This window comes from Vidua macroura, chromosome 3 (assembly GCF_024509145.1).
Source record: "Vidua macroura isolate BioBank_ID:100142 chromosome 3, ASM2450914v1, whole genome shotgun sequence".
NCBI classification, from domain to species: domain Eukaryota; kingdom Metazoa; phylum Chordata; class Aves; order Passeriformes; family Viduidae; genus Vidua; species Vidua macroura.
In genome coordinates, this window is record NC_071573.1 from 70,121,398 (window position 1) to 70,141,747 (window position 20,350).

At 36.6% G+C, this 20,350-nt stretch overlaps 1 protein-coding gene across 6 annotated transcripts in view; it reads right to left on the bottom strand.

Annotated features, from left to right (window-relative positions):
• Positions 1–20,350, bottom strand: part of ARMC2 (armadillo repeat containing 2) — a 69,008-nt gene that overhangs the window by 20,612 nt on the left and 28,046 nt on the right. For all 6 annotated transcript variants that reach the window (XM_053972241.1, XM_053972239.1, XM_053972242.1 and 3 more), the window contains exons 10-13: positions 20,236–20,338; positions 17,543–17,763; positions 13,410–13,555; positions 11,120–11,219 (exon numbers count right to left, since the gene is read on the bottom strand). In XM_053972241.1, the coding sequence (XP_053828216.1) occupies positions 11,120–11,219; positions 13,410–13,555; positions 17,543–17,763; positions 20,236–20,338 (570 nt within the window). The remainder of the gene's footprint in view (positions 1–11,119; positions 11,220–13,409; positions 13,556–17,542; positions 17,764–20,235; positions 20,339–20,350) is intronic.

Genomic DNA, 20,350 nt, shown 5'->3' on the forward strand with positions numbered 1-20,350 from the left:
ATCTCATGATTTCACCAAATTGCTCTCCTAAAGCACTTTCTAGCCTGACCTTCATTTTGTACATACTGAGATACAACCTTTTAGTGGCAAGAGTAGTGGATTCTGACTGAATGGCATCTTTTTCTTACCACCAGCATGTGACAAGAAAAAAAAAAATCTGAAAGTCTAAAGTAACTCAAGTTTAAACTACTTGAAACATTTCCCTCTGTCACTTGCATCAAAATCAACTCATTTTTTAAAAAGTCTGTAGATTTAGCTTAATGGTGCAGGTAAATTAACAGCATTTCTTCAAGTACGTGAGAACCATCTACCTTTAGTTGCTAACCTGCTGTACTTGCACTAACCTAGAATTTTACTAAACAATTATTATGCTGTTTTTCTTCAAATATCATAATTATATTTACACATATTCTAACCCTCTCTGGTATTAGTAACAAGTTAACCAGACACAGTCTAACTTGTTGAAGTGTACAAGCTAATACTGAAGGAAAAAAGATGTTTAGGCAGCAACTCCTCCTTTGATACATGCCTTCATCAGTAAATTGCAGGTCCTAAGCCTCTGCCACAAGACACTGGCAATAACATCCTCTCAGGAAGACGAGTGCTATGCCTGAACATGAGAAGCAGCAGTCAGGAGACTGTGAGGAAATTGTTTTCACATTCATGTATTTAATAATATCATTCTGTAGGACCCACTTCCACTTTTTTTTAAGTAGGCATCACGTTTTTGTTAGGATCTAAATGTCATCACGACAATTTTTTATGAATATTCTTAATGACTACCCACTAAGAGCTTTCACCTTTGCTGGCACAACACCCAACTCACAAAGGCTGTAAAAATTTGAAACAAACAACTGATGAATCAGAAGAGAGAACTGAAAAAAGCAGGCAATCTAGTTTGACTCGTTTATATTGACTTTCTAATTTTGGTCAAAATGATATCAGCCCAGCAACAGCTCTACCCAATCAGGAAAGAGACAAACAGGTACCACACAGCAATCAACTGATATTTTGAGAAATGTGATCTCAGCTGTGCTTTCCACCTACAGCCCAGCAAAACAAACTTATAAAATACTTCTTTTTTAGCTAAGCACATCCGGCTTTAATAGAATAGTACTGAAGCTGCATTATCTTCCAGTGAAAATTTAACTAGCAAGGTCAAAGAGGAAAGCTGTACAACTTCTCCTGAGCAGTACAGTGCTCAAGGATTTGTAATATTTTTTGCTATATTTCTTTAAATGCTCATGGGTAAGGACTGCAAGAGTAAGAAATACCATCTTAGAATGGTTGTAAAAAAATTACATGCAAAGCTACATGGTATTTTGAAACTGCTTGCAAGACTAAACCTGTGCAAGGCCCATGGGCCTTTCTGCACATAGCAAAAACTCAATACAATAAATTACATTACTGTGCATTTCCACATATTTGGAGTATTAAGTGCATATGGAATTTCAGACATTCTTTCACACTTACAGAAAAATTACATTTATCAGATCAATCTATATCATATAGAAGTTTAAACATGTATTGCACTAAAGACAAACTAGATTAAAGATAGGAATTACACTCAGTTATTTCATCTTTTTACAGTGAGGCATTCATGCGAGACACGATGAACACAGAGTGTACTAAAACCTGAGTGAAAGGCTGTATACAAGAGCACACAGCTTCACCTACACAAATAAATTTGAACAAACAAATCAAGAAAATCTTGAGAAGATCTTTTTATTTGCCTCCTGTCTGTGAAGAAACTGTGATATTTTGGGTTTTAAGGTGGTAGTGGCACCACATACTCCATCAGCATTTAACTCTTATTCTTCTGGCAACTGACACAAAAACACTCAATCATCATGGATATGGAAGTTTTTTTTGCTTACCTACATGTAAAACTCTCTTCCTTGCACTGCCCAATTAGCAAAGGTACCCCATGGACCTGCTGAGTCACAGAACCTGACAGCAGTTTATCTTGGCAATTAAAGTACACCTGCCTTTCAGTGTAAGCATGATGAGCACAGGTACAGACTGTACAGGTGTCCTTATCAGTAAGGGAGGAAAGCAAATTAGGTCAGTAGTTTCTAAATAAAACAAGATCAATAAGGAAGGACAGTCTAATCTAGAACCTGTGAATGCTGGCCAAGTACCTGTTGTTATTTTATTTGGTGTCTGGGCCCTCAGAATGAGTGGGATAGTAAAAAAAAACAAAAGGTCAGATGCCAGCAGCTGAGTTCCTATTGAATCATCAGCTGTAAATGAAATCTGCTCTCCATGTTACACAGATTTCAGTGGAGTTAGTCAAAATTCTACCACCTGCCCTGCTTCTCATTCAATTCTAATTTGCACTTCACATCCAAATTTGTATTTCTGCTTTATTATTCACCTTGGAAAGAAAACTTGGGAGTTTTCTTTGCAGGGTTTAATAGTCTACTTATAGGCAAAATTCCTGTAGCTATACTAGCCTGGAGCTAATCTCTTCCAAATACAGTAAAGATTCATCTTGAAGTGACATTCTAGCTGGAAAAAATTCTGTTCAACCCCAGAAATGACAGCTGTCACAATATGGAACACCATTTAAAGAATAAAAAAAAGGGGGAGAGGGCAGTGGTGCAGAACACACTGGAAGTATCAAAAACAAATAGAGAACCTCCTGACTAAGTAATGTGAAATAAGGAGCAGGGAGAAGTTTTGCCACAGTGACAGCAGGGAGTACCTTGTCAGTAAAGAGATCCTCCTTTCCCCCAAATATTAATGCATTTGAGAAGAAGGAGAGACCATTAATAAAATGCAATCATACTTCAGTGTATCCACAGCATAGGACCCTACCCAATAATTTATACATCCCAAAATTTGATCCATTCAGCTAAACTTTTCAGAAAATGCTTCATTTGCACTTAGTGAATTTCAGCAATCAAGAACTTGTGCTTAAGTTTATTTGTAGACACCTGGAGACGTGGGAAAGGTAAAGAAGAAAAGCAAGCACACTGTCACCAGAACAATATTTGATGAAAAGCTGTGTTGGCTCTCTAAAAAAAACAGTATTTCAGAAATTAAATTAATTGAAAAAAAAAGTTGAAAACCATATCCTCCATCGTATTGCTCCAATGACTGCTGATCTCCCTGGTTAAAATCTTTATTCTTATTACTACTTTAAATTTGAACAACTTTAGCCCCTATTTCTTATCAGCCCTTTTTTTTTTTCTATATTGAAGACTGGTCTTCTAACAGAAATATCTTCCTTGTGCAGATTCTATTAATAGGCAGCTTGCTAATGGTTTGACCTTTGTCATGGATAAATTAATCTCCTCAGGGCATTTCAACTCTAGTAATTCTTTCAGCTTTTTTTTAGAGGTGCTCCCAAGCTTTCAGCATCGTTTAGAGAAATTAAATAAAAAACTACAATAACATATTTTCATAACAGTGTGTCTCACTAAGCAGTAATATTATTATTATTGATATTTTATTGTTTACCTATCTAGTAATTACATACACTTACTTGTATCTTTTGATACACCAGAACAGCAGGTTTCGGTATGATGCATGCCAATGAAGACTGGTTCATTACAAACTTTGAACACTGCATTTCTGATAATTTTACACTCAGTATACAGATGAAATATTCTGCACTTTTCTTAATATTTTTGCTTTTTCTTTCAGCCAAAAAAGAAAAAAATCATAACTAAAGCTTTAGGAAGATGCACATACACTTTCCAGCTCAGCACACTGAGAAATCATACTGTAGGGAAGGAGTGACCTTTTGTAGTTATTCACCTTTACCAGCAGGGAAATTCCTTCAGGGTTGTCAGAATATCTATCCTATAATTGCTACTTCCTTCTTGGAACAAAAAGCAAATTTAGAGAGAATGACTGATCAGTTATGAATATGCAAGTACATACACAGAACACTAGAGAAAAATCTTGTATTTTTTGCTCTTTAATGATCAATTACATTACTGATCAATTTCCTTTTTTAAATTGTCCTAGGCACTATTATATATAATGTTGAGCTACACTGAGGAGGAATACAACTGAAAATATGTACTAGTAAATGTAGGAGAAAAGAACCACATTATCAATGCAAGTTCTTTGTAGGGTTACCTTGACAAGCATTTCAGCACAAGTAGTGGCATAAACAGCACTCAATCTCCTTTCCACGTAGAGTTTTTTCCTCTCCCACACTGCTGCCTCAGTATTTAGGATCAAGGAAGCATTTGTATGGCTGTTCAACAAACTAGACAGGAAAGTAATGCAGATGATAACCAGGAAAGGACTGGGGTTCTTTTTTACAGTTTTCGGGTTATTGGAAGCTGGGTCAGTTCTCTGACATGATGTATCATGCTGTCACACAAACAGCTGTCCTCAGTCCAAATGAGGGATGGCACAGAGGAAAAAGTGAGTAACCAAAACACAAAGAGCACTTGGGTCAGCACAGGATAACCATTTATTTAGAAGCAAGCAGTAGACACAGGAACACACCATTGCCCCCAATACAATATAAATAAAAAACCACCTCTGGAATCTCAGAAGACTGTGATGGCACTAAGCAGAGTACCAATAACACTCTCAAAGTATTTAAAAGGCAAATGTGTACCTGAACTAAACACAGGTGCAGCACTACACTGTATAAGGAAGAGCCTGTGGATGCTTTTGGGCACTACATGATTTATGTTCTATGACTGACTGAAACAGACAGATGGTGGGTCCCTGGGAGCTCATCACAGAGTTATCCATAAACCAACCAAAACCAGCCAGAAAGACCAGTCATCACCACCTGCAGATAAGCCTTTGCCTAATCAATAAAGCCAGAAACACAGAGGGAAAATTCCCTGCACTTCGAGGCCTCACCTGTGACAACCTTCCCCACAGCAGCACTCCCATGAGCAAAAAGGACATTCAACAGCCCTGAAACAAGGTTTCTTCTTTGGGGGAGACAAGAGCAAGTCTCACAAGCAAAACCCTGCTTGCTCACAGAAGACAATAAGCTGATTTGGGAGCCACTAGTTGGTAGAGCATTTGGGAAGGAAACTGGGCAGACCCAGGCACAGTGAACCTGATAAATGTGGACAAGTCCCTACAGAGGATGACAAGACAACATCTCTTCATTTAATAAATTGTTTCTGACAAACTGATTGCTGAATCAACCAGGTAAAGCAGTGTGCAAATTACAATTGAAAATAAGTGCAGTTCTTCTAGCTGATGCAAGAGATACAAAAATAATAACAAATCTTTTCAAATTTATCAGGAGTGGGAAGTTTGCCAGAATCTGAAGAACTAATTGGTGATCAGGATAAAACAGGAGCACTGAGAGAAGCAAATGTAGTTGCAGAGAAGCTAAATGAGCTCTTTGCATTGATTCATGCCCACTCTGGAAGCAACTGGGAGATCTCAATGCGACAGCATTCTCCAGGGAAGGCTCATCAGAGCCATCTGTCCAAAACTGAAGCGATCACAAACAACTTTAAGGAACAAACTGACCAAACAAAGAGTAACCAATCACCAGGACTGGATAATTATCCAACAGTTCTAAAAGAACTAATTAATTGAACAGCTTAATTACTAACAGCACTACACAACCTCCTAAAACTGTAACAAATATGAAAAGATACCAAGTGAGAATCAAGTCTGGTGTCTGGACCAGATAAATTAGAAGAGACCACAAAAGAAAAAAAGAACAAAAAAAATGAGTGGACAGCCAGATAAACACAATCAGCTTTAAGACTTCTAATTTCTGACTCACGCATTTACTGAATTCTTTGAAGGGATTAACAAAGATGCATAAAAAAGACCCATCTGATACCACTCATGTGACTTTTCAGGAGACTTTTAACAAGGTCATTCACCAAAATCCTTATGAAACTAAGGAATCATGCTGTAAGGGAGAATGTCCTGGTATATATAAATGATTAGAGGATGTAAAACCAAGTAAATTAGCAGTTTCTGCAATGGTGGAAGATGACCAGTGGAATTCCTGAGGTTTTGTGCTGGGATCTGTTGTATTCAATTTGTCCATAAACACAGAAAATGGGCAGCAGCAGTGATATGGAAGAATGTGGAAGGATTTCACCATGATATTCAAAGTACCAAAGATTAAGGCTGACTGAAGAGCTGAAAAAGAATTGTAGTCAGTTGGTAATAAAATAGCAGATGAAATTTAAATGCATGAATTTATACATGAAAGGATCCACGGAAAAGAACAGAGCAAACATATCTTCATGTTTAAAATGACAGCCTTTAAACCAACTATATCCACCTATAGAACAATCTTGGAGTTAATGACAGAGTTTAATGATTACAGATCAAGAAAGCAAATAAAGTATTGAGAATTATTGGGAAATATATTTATGCAAGCACGTAAATCTATTACATGGCCACATCTTAAATGCTGTGTTCTGGTTTCCTCCTCTCAAAAACAGAGACAGGAATCAGGATTGGAAAATGTTATAAGAAAAGTAACATGGATACACCATGGCATGGAACAGCCTCTATCAGAAAGGGCTAAGTAAGCAAGGATTCTTCAGCATGGAAAAGAGGTAACTTGAAGAGGGTAGGATAAACACTTAGAAAAGCAAGGTCACTGTGAAATGAACAATGGGCTTCACCACATTTGCAATACAAGAACCAGAAGGCATCAAATAAAGACAGTAAAGGCAAAATTCAAAATAGGCAAAAGGAATTGTTTGCTATGCAACTCCTTGTCAACAATCTTTAACATGTTAAAAGTTCATATGGGGTAGAAGAAAGACTGCAGAATTTCATAGAAAAGAAGTCAGCTGAGGTTTATTTCATACACAGCTGGCTGAGGGTGTTTCCAAACTGGAAAGAGTTGGAGGTTTGGTAAGTACACACAGGAAGTACGATACAAGCCTGCTCCATTTTTACTGTTCTCCAGACATCTGAATCTCACCATTGCCGAGTATCAAGAGCAGACTGGATGAACTGCTCGTGTGATCCAATGTAATTATCATTTTGCTGAATAGGCAATTACTGCATCCAGTGATGTCAGATTCTTAAACAAATGCTTCCCAAATTCAAAATTAGGATACACTAAAGTGTAAGGGGACCTTTCTATACAACAGGCGTAAGATTGCTCCTATACAAATTTTAGTATTGCACCCTGTGTTTGTGCTTTTAGGATTGAAAACAGATTCCTAACTGATAAAACATTACATGGAAGCTGGCAGGGCCCCAAAATGCCACCTAAGCTCAGGTAGTGCCCGATTTATTGACAGAAGCTACTGTCCTATTTAGTCAATGTCTGTTCCAAAAGCATAGCCTACTTGTGACTTGTGACATTAACCACAGCCTGAGAAAGTCACTCTTTATGCAGTTTATCTGGAAAGCTTAGGGATGATAATGATGTGGGAAAGTGGAACAGAACCCTGCTAGAATATTTCTTGAGATGGGCAGAAGTCTACAATACTGACTAGAAAGAGAATCATGCAAAGCTTATCCTGCAAGACAGAGGCTCTACACAAACAGTTCTGACAGTTTTGACAGCATGTGGCAACCACCAAGGATTTTTTTCTTACTCCACACAAGTAAGGTCCAAAGCCAATCATGAACACATACTTCAGATGAATGTAAAAGTCCAGTTGACTTCCCCAGTCCTGCCCTGAAGATTCAGCTTTTCCAGTCTTCTGTATTCCCTACCTAAGACTATGACACATGGTATTATCAAGTCTTGCCAACTCAATTTCCCCAAAAGTCTGCCTCATAGAGTTGAATCATTACTCTTCCATTCCTTTGGACTCTTTCACCCAAGAGAGAAAATGAGCTGAGAAAAAAATGGAAAAGAGCTGTAACTGCAGTGGAGCAAAGAACAGAGATTATTTGGGTTGCAACTGTGGAATTCAGTATGTGCTGTGGGTGCAAGTCATTAAGCCTATTTCCAGTGCTCCCATTTTTACTTTCACAGTATTAAATAATTATCTTTAAAGGCACAATTATGACAGCCCTTGAGAATGCTGGTTTTCCTCTATTTCTTCCCCTGTGTTTCTAGCTGCTATGACTGCCAGTAAAAAACCTGATCCCACAAAATCTGCAACCTGAGAACTCAGAAAAATACATGCACACACAGAAACACACACACACTTCCTTTCTTCACATATCAGTTTTTAGTCCTGATGATTTTTAATGCTTTAATAATGATGATTTTTCCTTCTCTTTGATTCTTCCCACAGCAGACAACTTTACTCACACTGCTGTTACTTAATTTCTTTTCAACACATACCAACTCATACTGTAACTCATTAGCTGTCGGCATTTAAAAAAAAGATTAGCAGTACCAACTACACCTCAGGAAAAACATTTGCACTCCACACAGCTCAAGAGTTTATTATATGCTACAGAAAATGTCGTGCATTACATTATCTATGTCCTTCTTTTTCTGTCTGCAGGGCTTTACTAAGCTGACAACTGACAATTGCATGTTTGTTTCAAAACTGCAGTAAGAAATAATTATTCTGAAGACATTGCGTATATAATCAACACAAGGTAATAGCTAAGGTTTTTTTTTTAATACACAAGCTACTCCTTTACTCATTTGTAATTTGATAAAACAACTGATAATTAACACAAAATTCAATGCTAACCTTGTGAAGAAAGATGTATTTCAGGACCACTTAATAGACAAATAAGAAGCTAAATTCTGAATACTAAATCATAGCAAACAATTTGAGGTAGATATGAGCCTACAATTCATTATGACACAAAGGTATTATCTCAGGAACCTAGAAAAGCTACCCTTAAAATGACAGATTAAGTTTAGGAGAAAGGTGTTATTTAATTAAAGATCCTTATTCTTGGTTCCATAATTTGTTGAGTTTTTAATACAATAATGGTCATAAGGAAGAACAACTATAAATCTAGGAAAATATAATGCCTTTGACATTTTTCATGTTATTTACATAGTATTTACATGGTATTTTACTAAAGTGTCTTTGAAGATTAAACCATGCAAGAGCAGTCTGAACCTTGAAATATTCAGATATGGTACAGCAGATACTTAGAAGAAGAGAAACAACTTAATCTTTGTTCCTTTTCCATGCACATTATCACAGAAAACAGGGATGCTGGTAAACAGGAAAGGAACAAATTATTTTTGTATTTGGCAGGAGAAAGAATATTGTTCAGCATAACCAATCTAGTTACCTTCAATGATAGCAACCCAAAAGACCTCCTTCCAACAAATCCCCAAGATTTACTAACCCTGGGTTAAATTGTATAGGATAACTAAATTATCTCTATCTAGTTTAGATGCTGGACCAGCCAAGAAAGTTCCTTACTTTTAAGACTCATCTTAATGTAATTTAATATTCTCTGTTTTGAAATCTTGTTCCACCTTTGAACATCTATGCTTTAGATAAAAATTATATTCTTCTTAAAACTTACCTGGCAATAGAGCTGAGTAATTTGCCCTACACAGGGCACTCCACTCTTACCAATGCATCCATCTGTAAGACTGGGATCCTGCACCAAGCTCTGAGAACCCGGTGCTTCAGTAAATGTAAGGAAGATCACTGTGATACAGCAGGACAATAGAGCAACACCCTTGGAGTTCTAATAAAGTTGGCAGCAACTATACTCAGAATTTTACTTCCTGATACAAGGCATTTTGACAAAGTCTAAACATTTATTTCTACATGAACATCCCAAATGCAGTACTCCAGGCATGTGGTTTTCTCTGATAAAGGAGAGATACATTTTGATATCTTACACAGTTAGAGAGTATGGGAAAATGACAGAGTAAAAAGATAATGGTATTGAAGTCACAAGGAAAAATACAGTTGTACTCCCTGGATGAAATATGGTCAGCATATCTGACCTCCCACACACTATGCAATCTAAGGGGGACCCAACAGAGGGTGGAGCAGAGTGGAGACACCATGGCCAGGCACTGTGTTGAAACCCTTGCAGAGGAGGGAACTCAGTGGTACTTTCTAGTTGATAAGCCCCATAGCAGCTGAAAACCAAGGGAGATAAAGGAAAATGTTCTGCTCTTGAATCAGCAACTGTTATGAAATCATTCTACTTGGACTAACGCATGTCCCCATCCCAAGGTTATCTCGGGTACTATCCTGAGAGATCCACCCCCTAGTACAACCATCCCTCACTGATTAAGAGGTGTGACCAAAGCCACTCAAGTTCCATCTAAACATTAAGAAATAGTATAAAAATGAGTTAAGAATGGGGAGAAATGGGGGAAGACTCCATTGTAACTTCTGGGATCAGTTGACAAGCGGAATCTGTCTTCTCCCTCACAGGGACACAAACTGTGTAAGAAATGTAATCTCCACATGCTGAATGATTGTCTCAGACCAGCTTTTATTGGGGATTAGAGCGTGTTAGTATATTGCTTTAAATTAGTATATTGCTTTGAATATATTTTTTGCAGTCTGATACTACCACTGGCAAGTCTTAAACCTTAACCTTTCACAATTCTATTAATAAAGAGTGTTATTCTGCAAACTGTTAATGTGAGTCCTCCAAGGGCACTAACCTCTGCCCATAGTGGGTAAAGGAGGAGACTCAAGAGGAGTTCCTCTGTTAGGTGTGTGACCCTGAATAAGTCAGTGGAACAGATCCAGTGGGACTGCTTAGTGAAGGGTCCCGTAATGGGACAATGACAGACTGGTTGGGCACAAGGGTCACGGCTTTCCTGGGGTTCTGACAGACTAATTAAACACAAAGGGTTTGAGTAAATCTCCCCTTTTTACATGACAGCAAAGAACATATTTTGCTCTGTTTTCACATTGCTTAGCTCTAGAAAAGTCACACTTCTTTTGCAGGTAAGGAAGACGGGAGGAAGCCCAAAAATTTCCAACAATTAAATATTCAAATAGCTTTTTGCTTTAAAAAATATTTCTTAAAACTAGGAACAAAAAAGGTACTCAAAGGACTGTTCCTACACATGGATAGACAAGTTAATCAACTGTCCTCTGTATTGCCTTGAATTTTTAATCTAAATTATTTCATTACAATTATTTACTACTTAAAAATGCTGTCAACCATTTAAAATTTTTATTTGGTAAATGCATAAAAGTAGGACACTGAAAACAAGCTTATACACAATAATACAGACACATCAGAGGATTAATATACAAAAATCAAGAGATGAAAAACTGACCTGCTGCTTCTGGTATTTGTTTAGCAGGGCTAAAAATACAATGTAACATCTGGAGCAGTCCGCTAAAGCTGCACAGAAGTCATTGTAGGTAGAAAGTTTGCTATAAAGAAAGAAAAATAAAATATAAATGAATGAAAGGACTTTTTTCCACAAAACATTATTTAGAAAGTCACTTTTGATTCTCAGAGCTGTATTTTCCAACAAATGAAGTGAATCCCAATACTCCGACTTCTAGCAGAGGCATGTGCAGTTATGTAAGAGCACAACAGAAGCCTAGCTATCCTTGCCACAGTGAATCATGGGAAGAAGCAAACATAAGGAGCTTCCCAACCTGCTTGCCATATGGGCACAGTATGCTAACACCAGCAAGTCTTAGTGCTAAAGGGGAGAACTGGAATTTCACGATGATGTGGGAAGTCAGACGAGAGGAAATAAGGGGTCCCTTCCTAGTGCACATCTAGTAGAGCCCAGCAACAGCACTAAGAGAATACATCTCGCACCAGCAAATACAGAGACTGTGCCTCCATGCAGGCAGGATTTATCTCTGCACATTTCCTAACAGCTGCTCCAGTCCTACGCTGCTCACCTTGACCATTGCCAAAACAGGGAACTGGACATGCTTTTGTCACACCATAAAAATGCAGTAACAGAACAAGCTAGGATAACATCTTACTTCTTATGTAGTCAAAGCCAGAAAAGATCTGTGTTGATGTTCAATTACAACTTCTTACAGGAAGATTTACAATCTTATTGAATTAATAATCTGAATAGATTGAACACATTCTCTACAAAGAAGCTGCCTAAAGTTGATTGAGAGAATAATCATTCTGTATCACTAGAAGACAAAACAAAATTAAAATCTGAGCTCTTTACTGCATAGTATTTTTTTTTTTTGTGACTGCAATTTCCAGGAAGCTAATTAAATTGATTTTTATGGCTAATTTGTATTCTTGGAGCATGTAGTTCTAATCTTAAGGAAAAAAAATTAAGCAGTAGGAAACTTGAAGTAAGGTAAGTTATTTTTTCTTCATATTGAATTCTATACCAAGTAAATGTCCTTCTCAGAATTACAGTGTAAGTATCAATTACACTTAATTACAAACTCATTATCCCACTTTTCATGGCATTTTCCAAGTAAAAGAAATGCTCCCTCCTCAGAAGAAGTAAATATGCTCAAAGTGCTGTAATCATTGCTAGAGCTCATTTTTAGGAACACAACTAGAGACAGATGTGAACAAGGTAGCATGGAATTGGGGAAGCCATTCACATGCTTTACAGGTAGCACAAACAGCAAAGGAGCAGATTTGCCTGGTTTCAGCTGGGGGGAAGGAGTGCCAGCCCCTTACGTAGCCACTGTTCAAAGCACAACTCAACCTCATCCAGAAAGAAGAATGAGATGGATAATTTGGAGCACCTGAACAGGAGGAGAAGTCCATAAAAGAATCTTACTGAACACAGAGCCACAGGCAACATGACTCAATGCAGTAACAAAGCAGCAATGGCAAACACTTCATCCAGCACATCATTCACAAATTGCACTTATAATCCCACTATTCCTGAAATTACCAACAGCCGATTTCACAACTTCTTCCAAATCCTTGCATTGTTTGCAAGTCCATCTAGCACTGAATACTGCAAGCTGATGCTTCATAACTGGAAGACTTTTGACTGAGAAACTATTCAGACTACAAAATGATCTTTGTGGTGACTAACTCATACTGATCTCCCTCTAAAAAGCACAACTTGGGAACTGCTCATAAAACTGAGATTCTTTCAGCACTTTCATCTGCACACTCAAGCCCCGATCCCAGGGATTAATCTCCTCAAACACTCTGTAATAGCTCAAAACAATGAACACTGGTCACATTTTCCCTCTTGTGTATTTTATTTCACAATACAAACTTCCTCGTGTAATTTCTCTCGTTAATTTTTTTTCAAACATGGCTTATTACCAGCATTAGTAAATACCTAATAATTTATACAGCTTTAAAATACAAGAAATGGTACTTTAAAAAACTCAATCAGAATTGGTGGGATCAAAGAATGACACAATACAACAAAATATTTTTCATGGGGATGATGAATCCAAGTCTGTATGGCTACAATTAAACAATTCTGTAAGTATTAACTGAGACACAATTAACTTACAATGTCATTAAAAGCTACACAGAGCTTTTTAAAAAAGAGTTCAGTGTAAATCTTCCTATCTTAGTGCTTGGTCCTGCCTCCTTTGAGAGGGACCTGCCTGGAAGAGGGACCTGCTGGCTCACAGAAGAGCGTTCCCACGTACCTGAGGACGCTGACAATCCAGATGCACACATCCTTGTCGCTGCTGCGCTGCTCCAGCGCCACGCAGAGCTCGGGGATGGCACCGCTGGGGCTGAGCTGGCGCCGCGACAGGGCGCAGTTAGCCAGGATCCGCAGAGTGGCTGTCAGCTGCACATGGAGCGTTTGAACATTTATTAACCACAGCTGCTCACAGCACAACGCGCTGCTGGGACAACTCAGTAAAGCTCAGCTCTCATTTCTAACACCTAAAGCAGTCTGCATGCCCCATTAACATTCTGCAGGTATGTATAAACCAATAAATAACAGGAAATGTGTAGGCACCAAGATGGTGCATTTGGGATAACTGAAAATATAAGACTGACACTGGTCTTTGCCTGCATGTAACCTCCTTCTATGTGGAACACATGATCTTACATATGCTTTAAAATCTTGCATGTATACAGCCATGTACCAACTGGAATTAGGTGAAATGCTGTGGATGGTTAAAGTAATTTTTTGCATAATTCTTCAATAAATCTTAGTATTGCATATTTATCTTTAAATCTTGAAAAGAATAATATATTCATGATCTTAATGTTCATGATCAATATATATATTCATGATAACTGTAAACTGCAAACTAAAATGAATTGATTTTAAAACACAATCAGATTTATTCCAATTACAAAATTTAAAGTTAATATTAATAAAAGAAATCCACCATTTGACCAACATAAAAATGAAAAGCTTAAGTGCTCAAGTCTAGTTGAAGAAACCAAAGTATTTTCACATGATACTGTTCTATTTCAAGGAGCTAAAAGCATAATCTAAGACTTGTAGATGTACAAAATGCATCACCTATTGCATATTTTGTAATAGTCTGGTTCTCTTCCAAGGCAAGAGTATTCAAATGACAAGGTCAGACAGGCAATGACATTTAAGTTAATTTTGATCTAATCCAGAACTAACTACAAAATGAATGTGAAGTCATTCAATCTTATGTGAATATGGGAATTCTTCAAAGTTTTCTTATTCAGAGTGAAGTTATAAACTTCGATTTGGTTTTGGATGTAGTTTGATAAGGCACAAAAACTATCTGTTCAAATTGTTTCTTATCGCAAAAAACTCTGGAAATTAAGCATTTTATCACTAAATTGGACTGCTTATCCAGTGATATGTAATTGCTAATTTTAAAGAAAAACTCTAGACAAAGAGCAGGTTAAGATGCTGTGTTTCAGCTTTTGCACATAGGACTCTATGTAGTCTGTCCATTCTCCAGCAGCTTTCAAATTTGCTGTCCTACTTCAACAAATTTGACAGAGTACAATTCTTCAGCAACCCCATGATGCTCTGTAATGGAGCAACAAGAGATGCAACATGACAAAATGGAGAAGCAAGGCATAGAGGGAAAAAATGTGATAATGTGATATGTGAATGGATTTAACTTCAGCACTAAAAATGCAATTTATACGATATTCATAATACAGATAATCTGAACCTACAGAAGCTATTTGCTTCATATCACTCATTTTAAAAAGACACCTGGAGGTTTTTATTATTTTAACTGAACAATCGCAAAAAAAAAATTTCAGATGCACATTCCTTTTCAAGTCATGATGCTTCAAAAATAAACACAATACTAGAGATACATTTTAATAAATATATTCTGATTAAATACTTTGCTGTTCAAAAGTTTTGGTAGAAAAATTCCTGTCACATGGAATAGAGACAGGCGACTCCTGTCAGTGCTTACATACAAGATATTCACAGTCAGCCTAGGATAATATTTGTTGAATTCTAGCTAAGCTTCAATACACACAATAAAGGAAATGAAGGACAAGCCACATATTAAAAGTGTTCAAACCCAGACAAGAGCTTTCACTGCAGCAAAGGCACATATTGGATAATGGAAAAAAATATATCAATAGATGATGGTACAGAGGTCTCCAAAAAGAGAGTAAAATTTTTTGATGCTTGATACAGTTAGATGGTTCAAAATCCTCAAGGAGTAAATTCTATCAAGAGCCATCCTCAGACAAAGACAGGTTGGAAAGGAAAAGCAATGCAAAATAACATACACTTAAATGTGCAAGAAAACAGCATTCACCAGTTCTCAGAAGTATATATCCACAAAACACAGTTAATGTGCAACTGAAACTTGAAGAGTACAGTTTGAAAAATAATAGAAGCTAGCCAGACAGCAGCTGAATTCTAGAAATATTGTGATTGCTTCAAGCAGACCCTATGTTTCAGAGAAATGCATAACAATTGTCTTTAGCAATCCCCACCAGCCCTAATCCTTATGTTGCCATATGAAAGATCAAATTTACCCAAACAGAAAATTTAACTGCTGACAAATGCTATGAAAATGAAGAAATCAGATAGGGATTTTATTCCCGCAAAAAGGATCTAGCAAGATTATGTATAACACTGCCATCTGGTGATTGTGCAATTATACAGTTAAAGAATGAAGAGTTGGTCCCAGTTAAATGGGATACCTCAGTTACCAAGGCTAAGAGATAGCTGAGCTTCCTTCAGAGACCACTGTGACTATTTAAAGTGTTTTTCTCCTCAAATATAATTTGCTTTCTATAACTGAAGACATTATTTCTGTACATCACTGGCTATTTGATCTCTTGCTACAAGATGCAGTATGTTACAAAAACTTTATTCTGAAGACATTGATCACAGAAGAAACTTTCTTCAACCTTCCCTAAAACAGAACTACTTGTTCATCTGTCTATGATGACTGATCAATTAACTCACATGAAGGAAGTAGTGCACATGGATTTGTTGAAGGAACCAATATGAGAAAGTCACACAGGAATTCCATAGAAGTAGGAATTGCTACTTTTCTCACAAGAGGAACAAAACCGAAGTATCTGTACTATTATAGAAGAGAACACAAACAAGTGAAAGAGCAATCTCAATAAGAGACAGCTGTCAGTACTGACTTCTCCACAAAACACTCAAGAACGTCTTAGAAACAGCCAGTCTATTCAAACAGTACAAAGCAGTTTTGCTACACTTCCATTTGTACTGAAAAAAGCAGAGATATGAGGGATTTTTTAAAGAAAGCATAAAATACAACATTTTCCTTTTAGACATTTGCAAATGAAACCCTTGATTAAAAAAACCTAAATTTATCCACAGGCAAATAATGGAAGAAAAACATTCCTGTGAAGTTGTGAGGAATATCAGGCAGATAGCCAAAATCCTGGAAATAAATTGATTCATTAATTTTCTTACTAAGACTAAAAAAATCAGACAAAAATCACCAATAGTAACATGATGATTTAGGCTGTTTTCTCATATAATTTCAAGAAGTATAAAATCCTGTGTTTATAAATCAGTAGAGAATGAAAGAAATCTGGCATAATTAGCTGACAAACCTAGTGTAAATGCTACCTCAGAAAGTTGTTCAATGTATTTTCCTATTAAGTACCTGAAAGTTTACAATTCAACCATTTGCTAAACATTACATCAGTAACTTCCAAACAAATGCCAGGAATCTACCTGGCAAATGGTAAACACAATATCCATCCCATGGTGTTTCTAAAATATATGGGTTTAAAAAGTTTTAGGAACAACGATTAGTTTTCAGAGCCACCACTACAACCGTGAAAACGGTTTTGAGCCTGCTGCCTTCAAAAAATACAAAAAGTGTTCGCTTTTGCAACTACCTTTTCCTTACATTACACAGCTGTATTTCCCTATACATTTTAAAAATATATTATTCTTCTAATAAAAAGCCATTACTCTTGTAATAAGCTTTTTGTAATCTCCTAGAGTATTGCAAAACCAGTTTGTATTTATTATTTCAGTTTCAAGAATTTAGATAGAGAACACATTTTTATCTGTTTACTACAGTATCCAGAATATTGTCAGCACAATAAAGTAGTAATGAGAAACTGGTTTATTAGGTATAAAAATATTTCTATTAACTTCAGAATTCCTAAAGCCTTTAAAATTGACTACACACAAACATCTGTAGTAATTACATTAGGTCCTGAACAATTTAATTTCTTAAAAATAAATCTATTGAAATATAGGTACAACTCTGTCAGGAGCACACAGGGTTAGCTTATCTCCTCTAATTAAATTTTTCATTTGCCCTTGAAGTACATACTTTTAGAAATAAAAGTAAATGCTAACCTGGACTAATAAGTGGCCCAACTTGGAGAAATATGTGTCATGCTCTTTTATGTTATTAATCTGCTTCATTAATTCCAGAAGCATTTCAACAGCTCCTTTGCTGATCATTTTAAAACGAAATACTTCCTTTTCAGACATGACTTTTATAGCTGCCATGCAATAGACAAGAGCTTCATGGTTTGTTTGTAGATCTTCATTCCACAGAACCTGCAACAAATAATCTGAAAGGAAAATCATTATTCAGAAAGCCTAATATTAAAATTTTTATTTGATACAGTCCAGTCATTAAAGAGATTAACAACTGGAAAACACCCTCAGATTGAACTCTTACATTTCTAATAAGTGGGCTAGAAAAATTGGATATTTGGACTGAAACCAAGAAACAATTATTGATGAATAAGATAATGAGCCTGAATTTTGTTCTCCTAGACTTCAAGAGCCAGTGTAAGCTGAAAACACATAGCAGGAATCATTGAAATCCTCAGTCAAGATTTGCAAAAGTGATTCTGTGTGCCTGGAATTTTGTGTACTTCCCATTACTTCCTTAAAAATCAAATGTCTTAAGGCGTCTCAAATGGAGCACTAGAAGGCACAGGGGCCTAATTCAGCTCTCACATTTGAAATCTGCTCATAATATTTTTAGATTTATTTTTATGTAGGTAAAGTTGACATAGAAGCTTTGTTTTGTGCAACCACTGTCAGATATCTGAAATGTTAAAATTTACAGTTAACACATGGCCAAGGTATCTTTTGCAGTCAAATTGAGACATTCTGAATTTAGTGGGGTATCTTAAACAAATGAGTAATCCTAACCAATATTATACTTTTAAACTTCTAGTAACTGATTCAAAGAGGTATTTATTTCTGCTTCCTATGTTCCATTCAGTTCCACTTCAAGAAAAACATTTTCCTATATAATTAAACTGAAGAGATTTAAAAATTTTTTTCTGTCTCAACTGAAACTGCAAGTTTCTCCACGTATATATGTATATGAATGAAGTACACACTCTAGGCTTTTGTCCAAACTCCCACCCTCACCAACCCCACTTGGGTTGTGGCAATGTGAGAACTCAGTTTCAGGTTCCTGCTCTGCACAGTATCAAACAGGGTCTTGAACAGTAGCTGTCTATTCTGGGATGAAGGATTAACTTATTTCTTCTACTGGAGCTGCTGCACTGCACATAACAGTTCACAGGGACAGAAGAAGAAAAAAAAATTGAATCTATAACCCAGTGACAGCAACAGGGATCTGGGCAGTTGTGATGATAGGCCAGGGTCACGTCTTCTTCCAGGACAAGGTGGAAGTATACGTATTTATTAGTGTTGACAGACAAAGAGTGAATAAACAAATAAAACAACACCTACCAATGCTCTTTCCTTCACTAGTTTTTAAAATACAGGGAAAGAAGAGCAAGTAAAAGAAAAGTGAATGAGGATGGAAATGTGAGAGCAAAATGTGACTTGTTCAAATGCTGTGTATGATACTATCTCTACAAAACTGTACTTTTCAGCATCCAGAGTTAACCCAGCTGTTCTGTTTCCTGTGAGTCCTTTCCTTACCACCTGAAAGTGGTCTTCATTTCTGACAATTGTGTATTAAACTTTAAGACCAGGAATACTCTCAACTATTTAAGCAAATATACACATATGCCTTAACTAATACACATATGCCTTAACTAATTCACATGCAATAACTGCTTGCAAGATCAAGGCCTACATTAATAAAACATACTAAAGTTTTAATGAAAGGAATAACTTTCAACCAATACTGAGTATCATTTGCACACTTTCATTTTCTTCATATTTCTCATATTTGCAAGGGGTGGGAGGGGTGCGCATGACACAAACTCAAAAGATCTTAGAGCCATTGCTGACAGTTCTGCAAAACCATTGGCTCAATGTGCAGCAGCAGCTATAAAATATTTAAAAAACAATGACGATTCTCAAGATCCTCCCTGATGATGGCCAACACCAGAGTCAGCATTATTTCATTTCCATAAAATTTGGTGCAGACAGAGATTGAATTCTATAGATAGTTTTGTTCTATCATAAATGTCAAGAAGGATCCACTGGAGTTTGAGAAGGTACAGAAAAGGACTTATAAAACAACTGAATAACACAATATCTGTTCATAGAGCTAAGAGGCTGAGATGCCTCAGTCTTGAAAATGAGAAGACAGAGATGTAAGACTTTCTTTTTAAAAGTACTGAAGGTGAAAGGTAAGTTGACTGTATCCTGCAAAACTACAAGCAGGGGGATAAAGAAAAATATATAGATTTAAAACAGGACACAGAATTTCTGGAAATTGTTCTATGACATCGTAGAGGGAGACAGAATCAGAAAATCCAAAAAGGCAAATGAATTAACAAAAGATGTATAAACAGAGACTAAAAAGGGATTAGGTAAGGATGCACCATCCAATGTCCCTAACAGAATAGAACAGTTCTGGATGCTGGAATAGTGCTGGGGAAACAGATCACAGAAAACACACAGGCTCCTGTGCTTCCCCTGAACAGCATTCCCCATCCCCATCACTACTTAGAGAATACTGGACTAGACCAACCATTAGTTTGACCTAGGCAGGCAACTTTTACTCTGTGACAAAGTTAACTCTGAAAATATTTTTTTCAAAGATTAACAACTTTAACTGTTGAATTTCAACACCTAACTTACAGACAAGAAAGAATACATACCCAATAATGTATCATTTTGAATGATGAAATAATTTTTTTCATTCCTACAAATTTTAAATATTAGCTTGCAAACACTAAGAAGATTTTTTCCATCTACTTTCATCTGCAAAGAAAG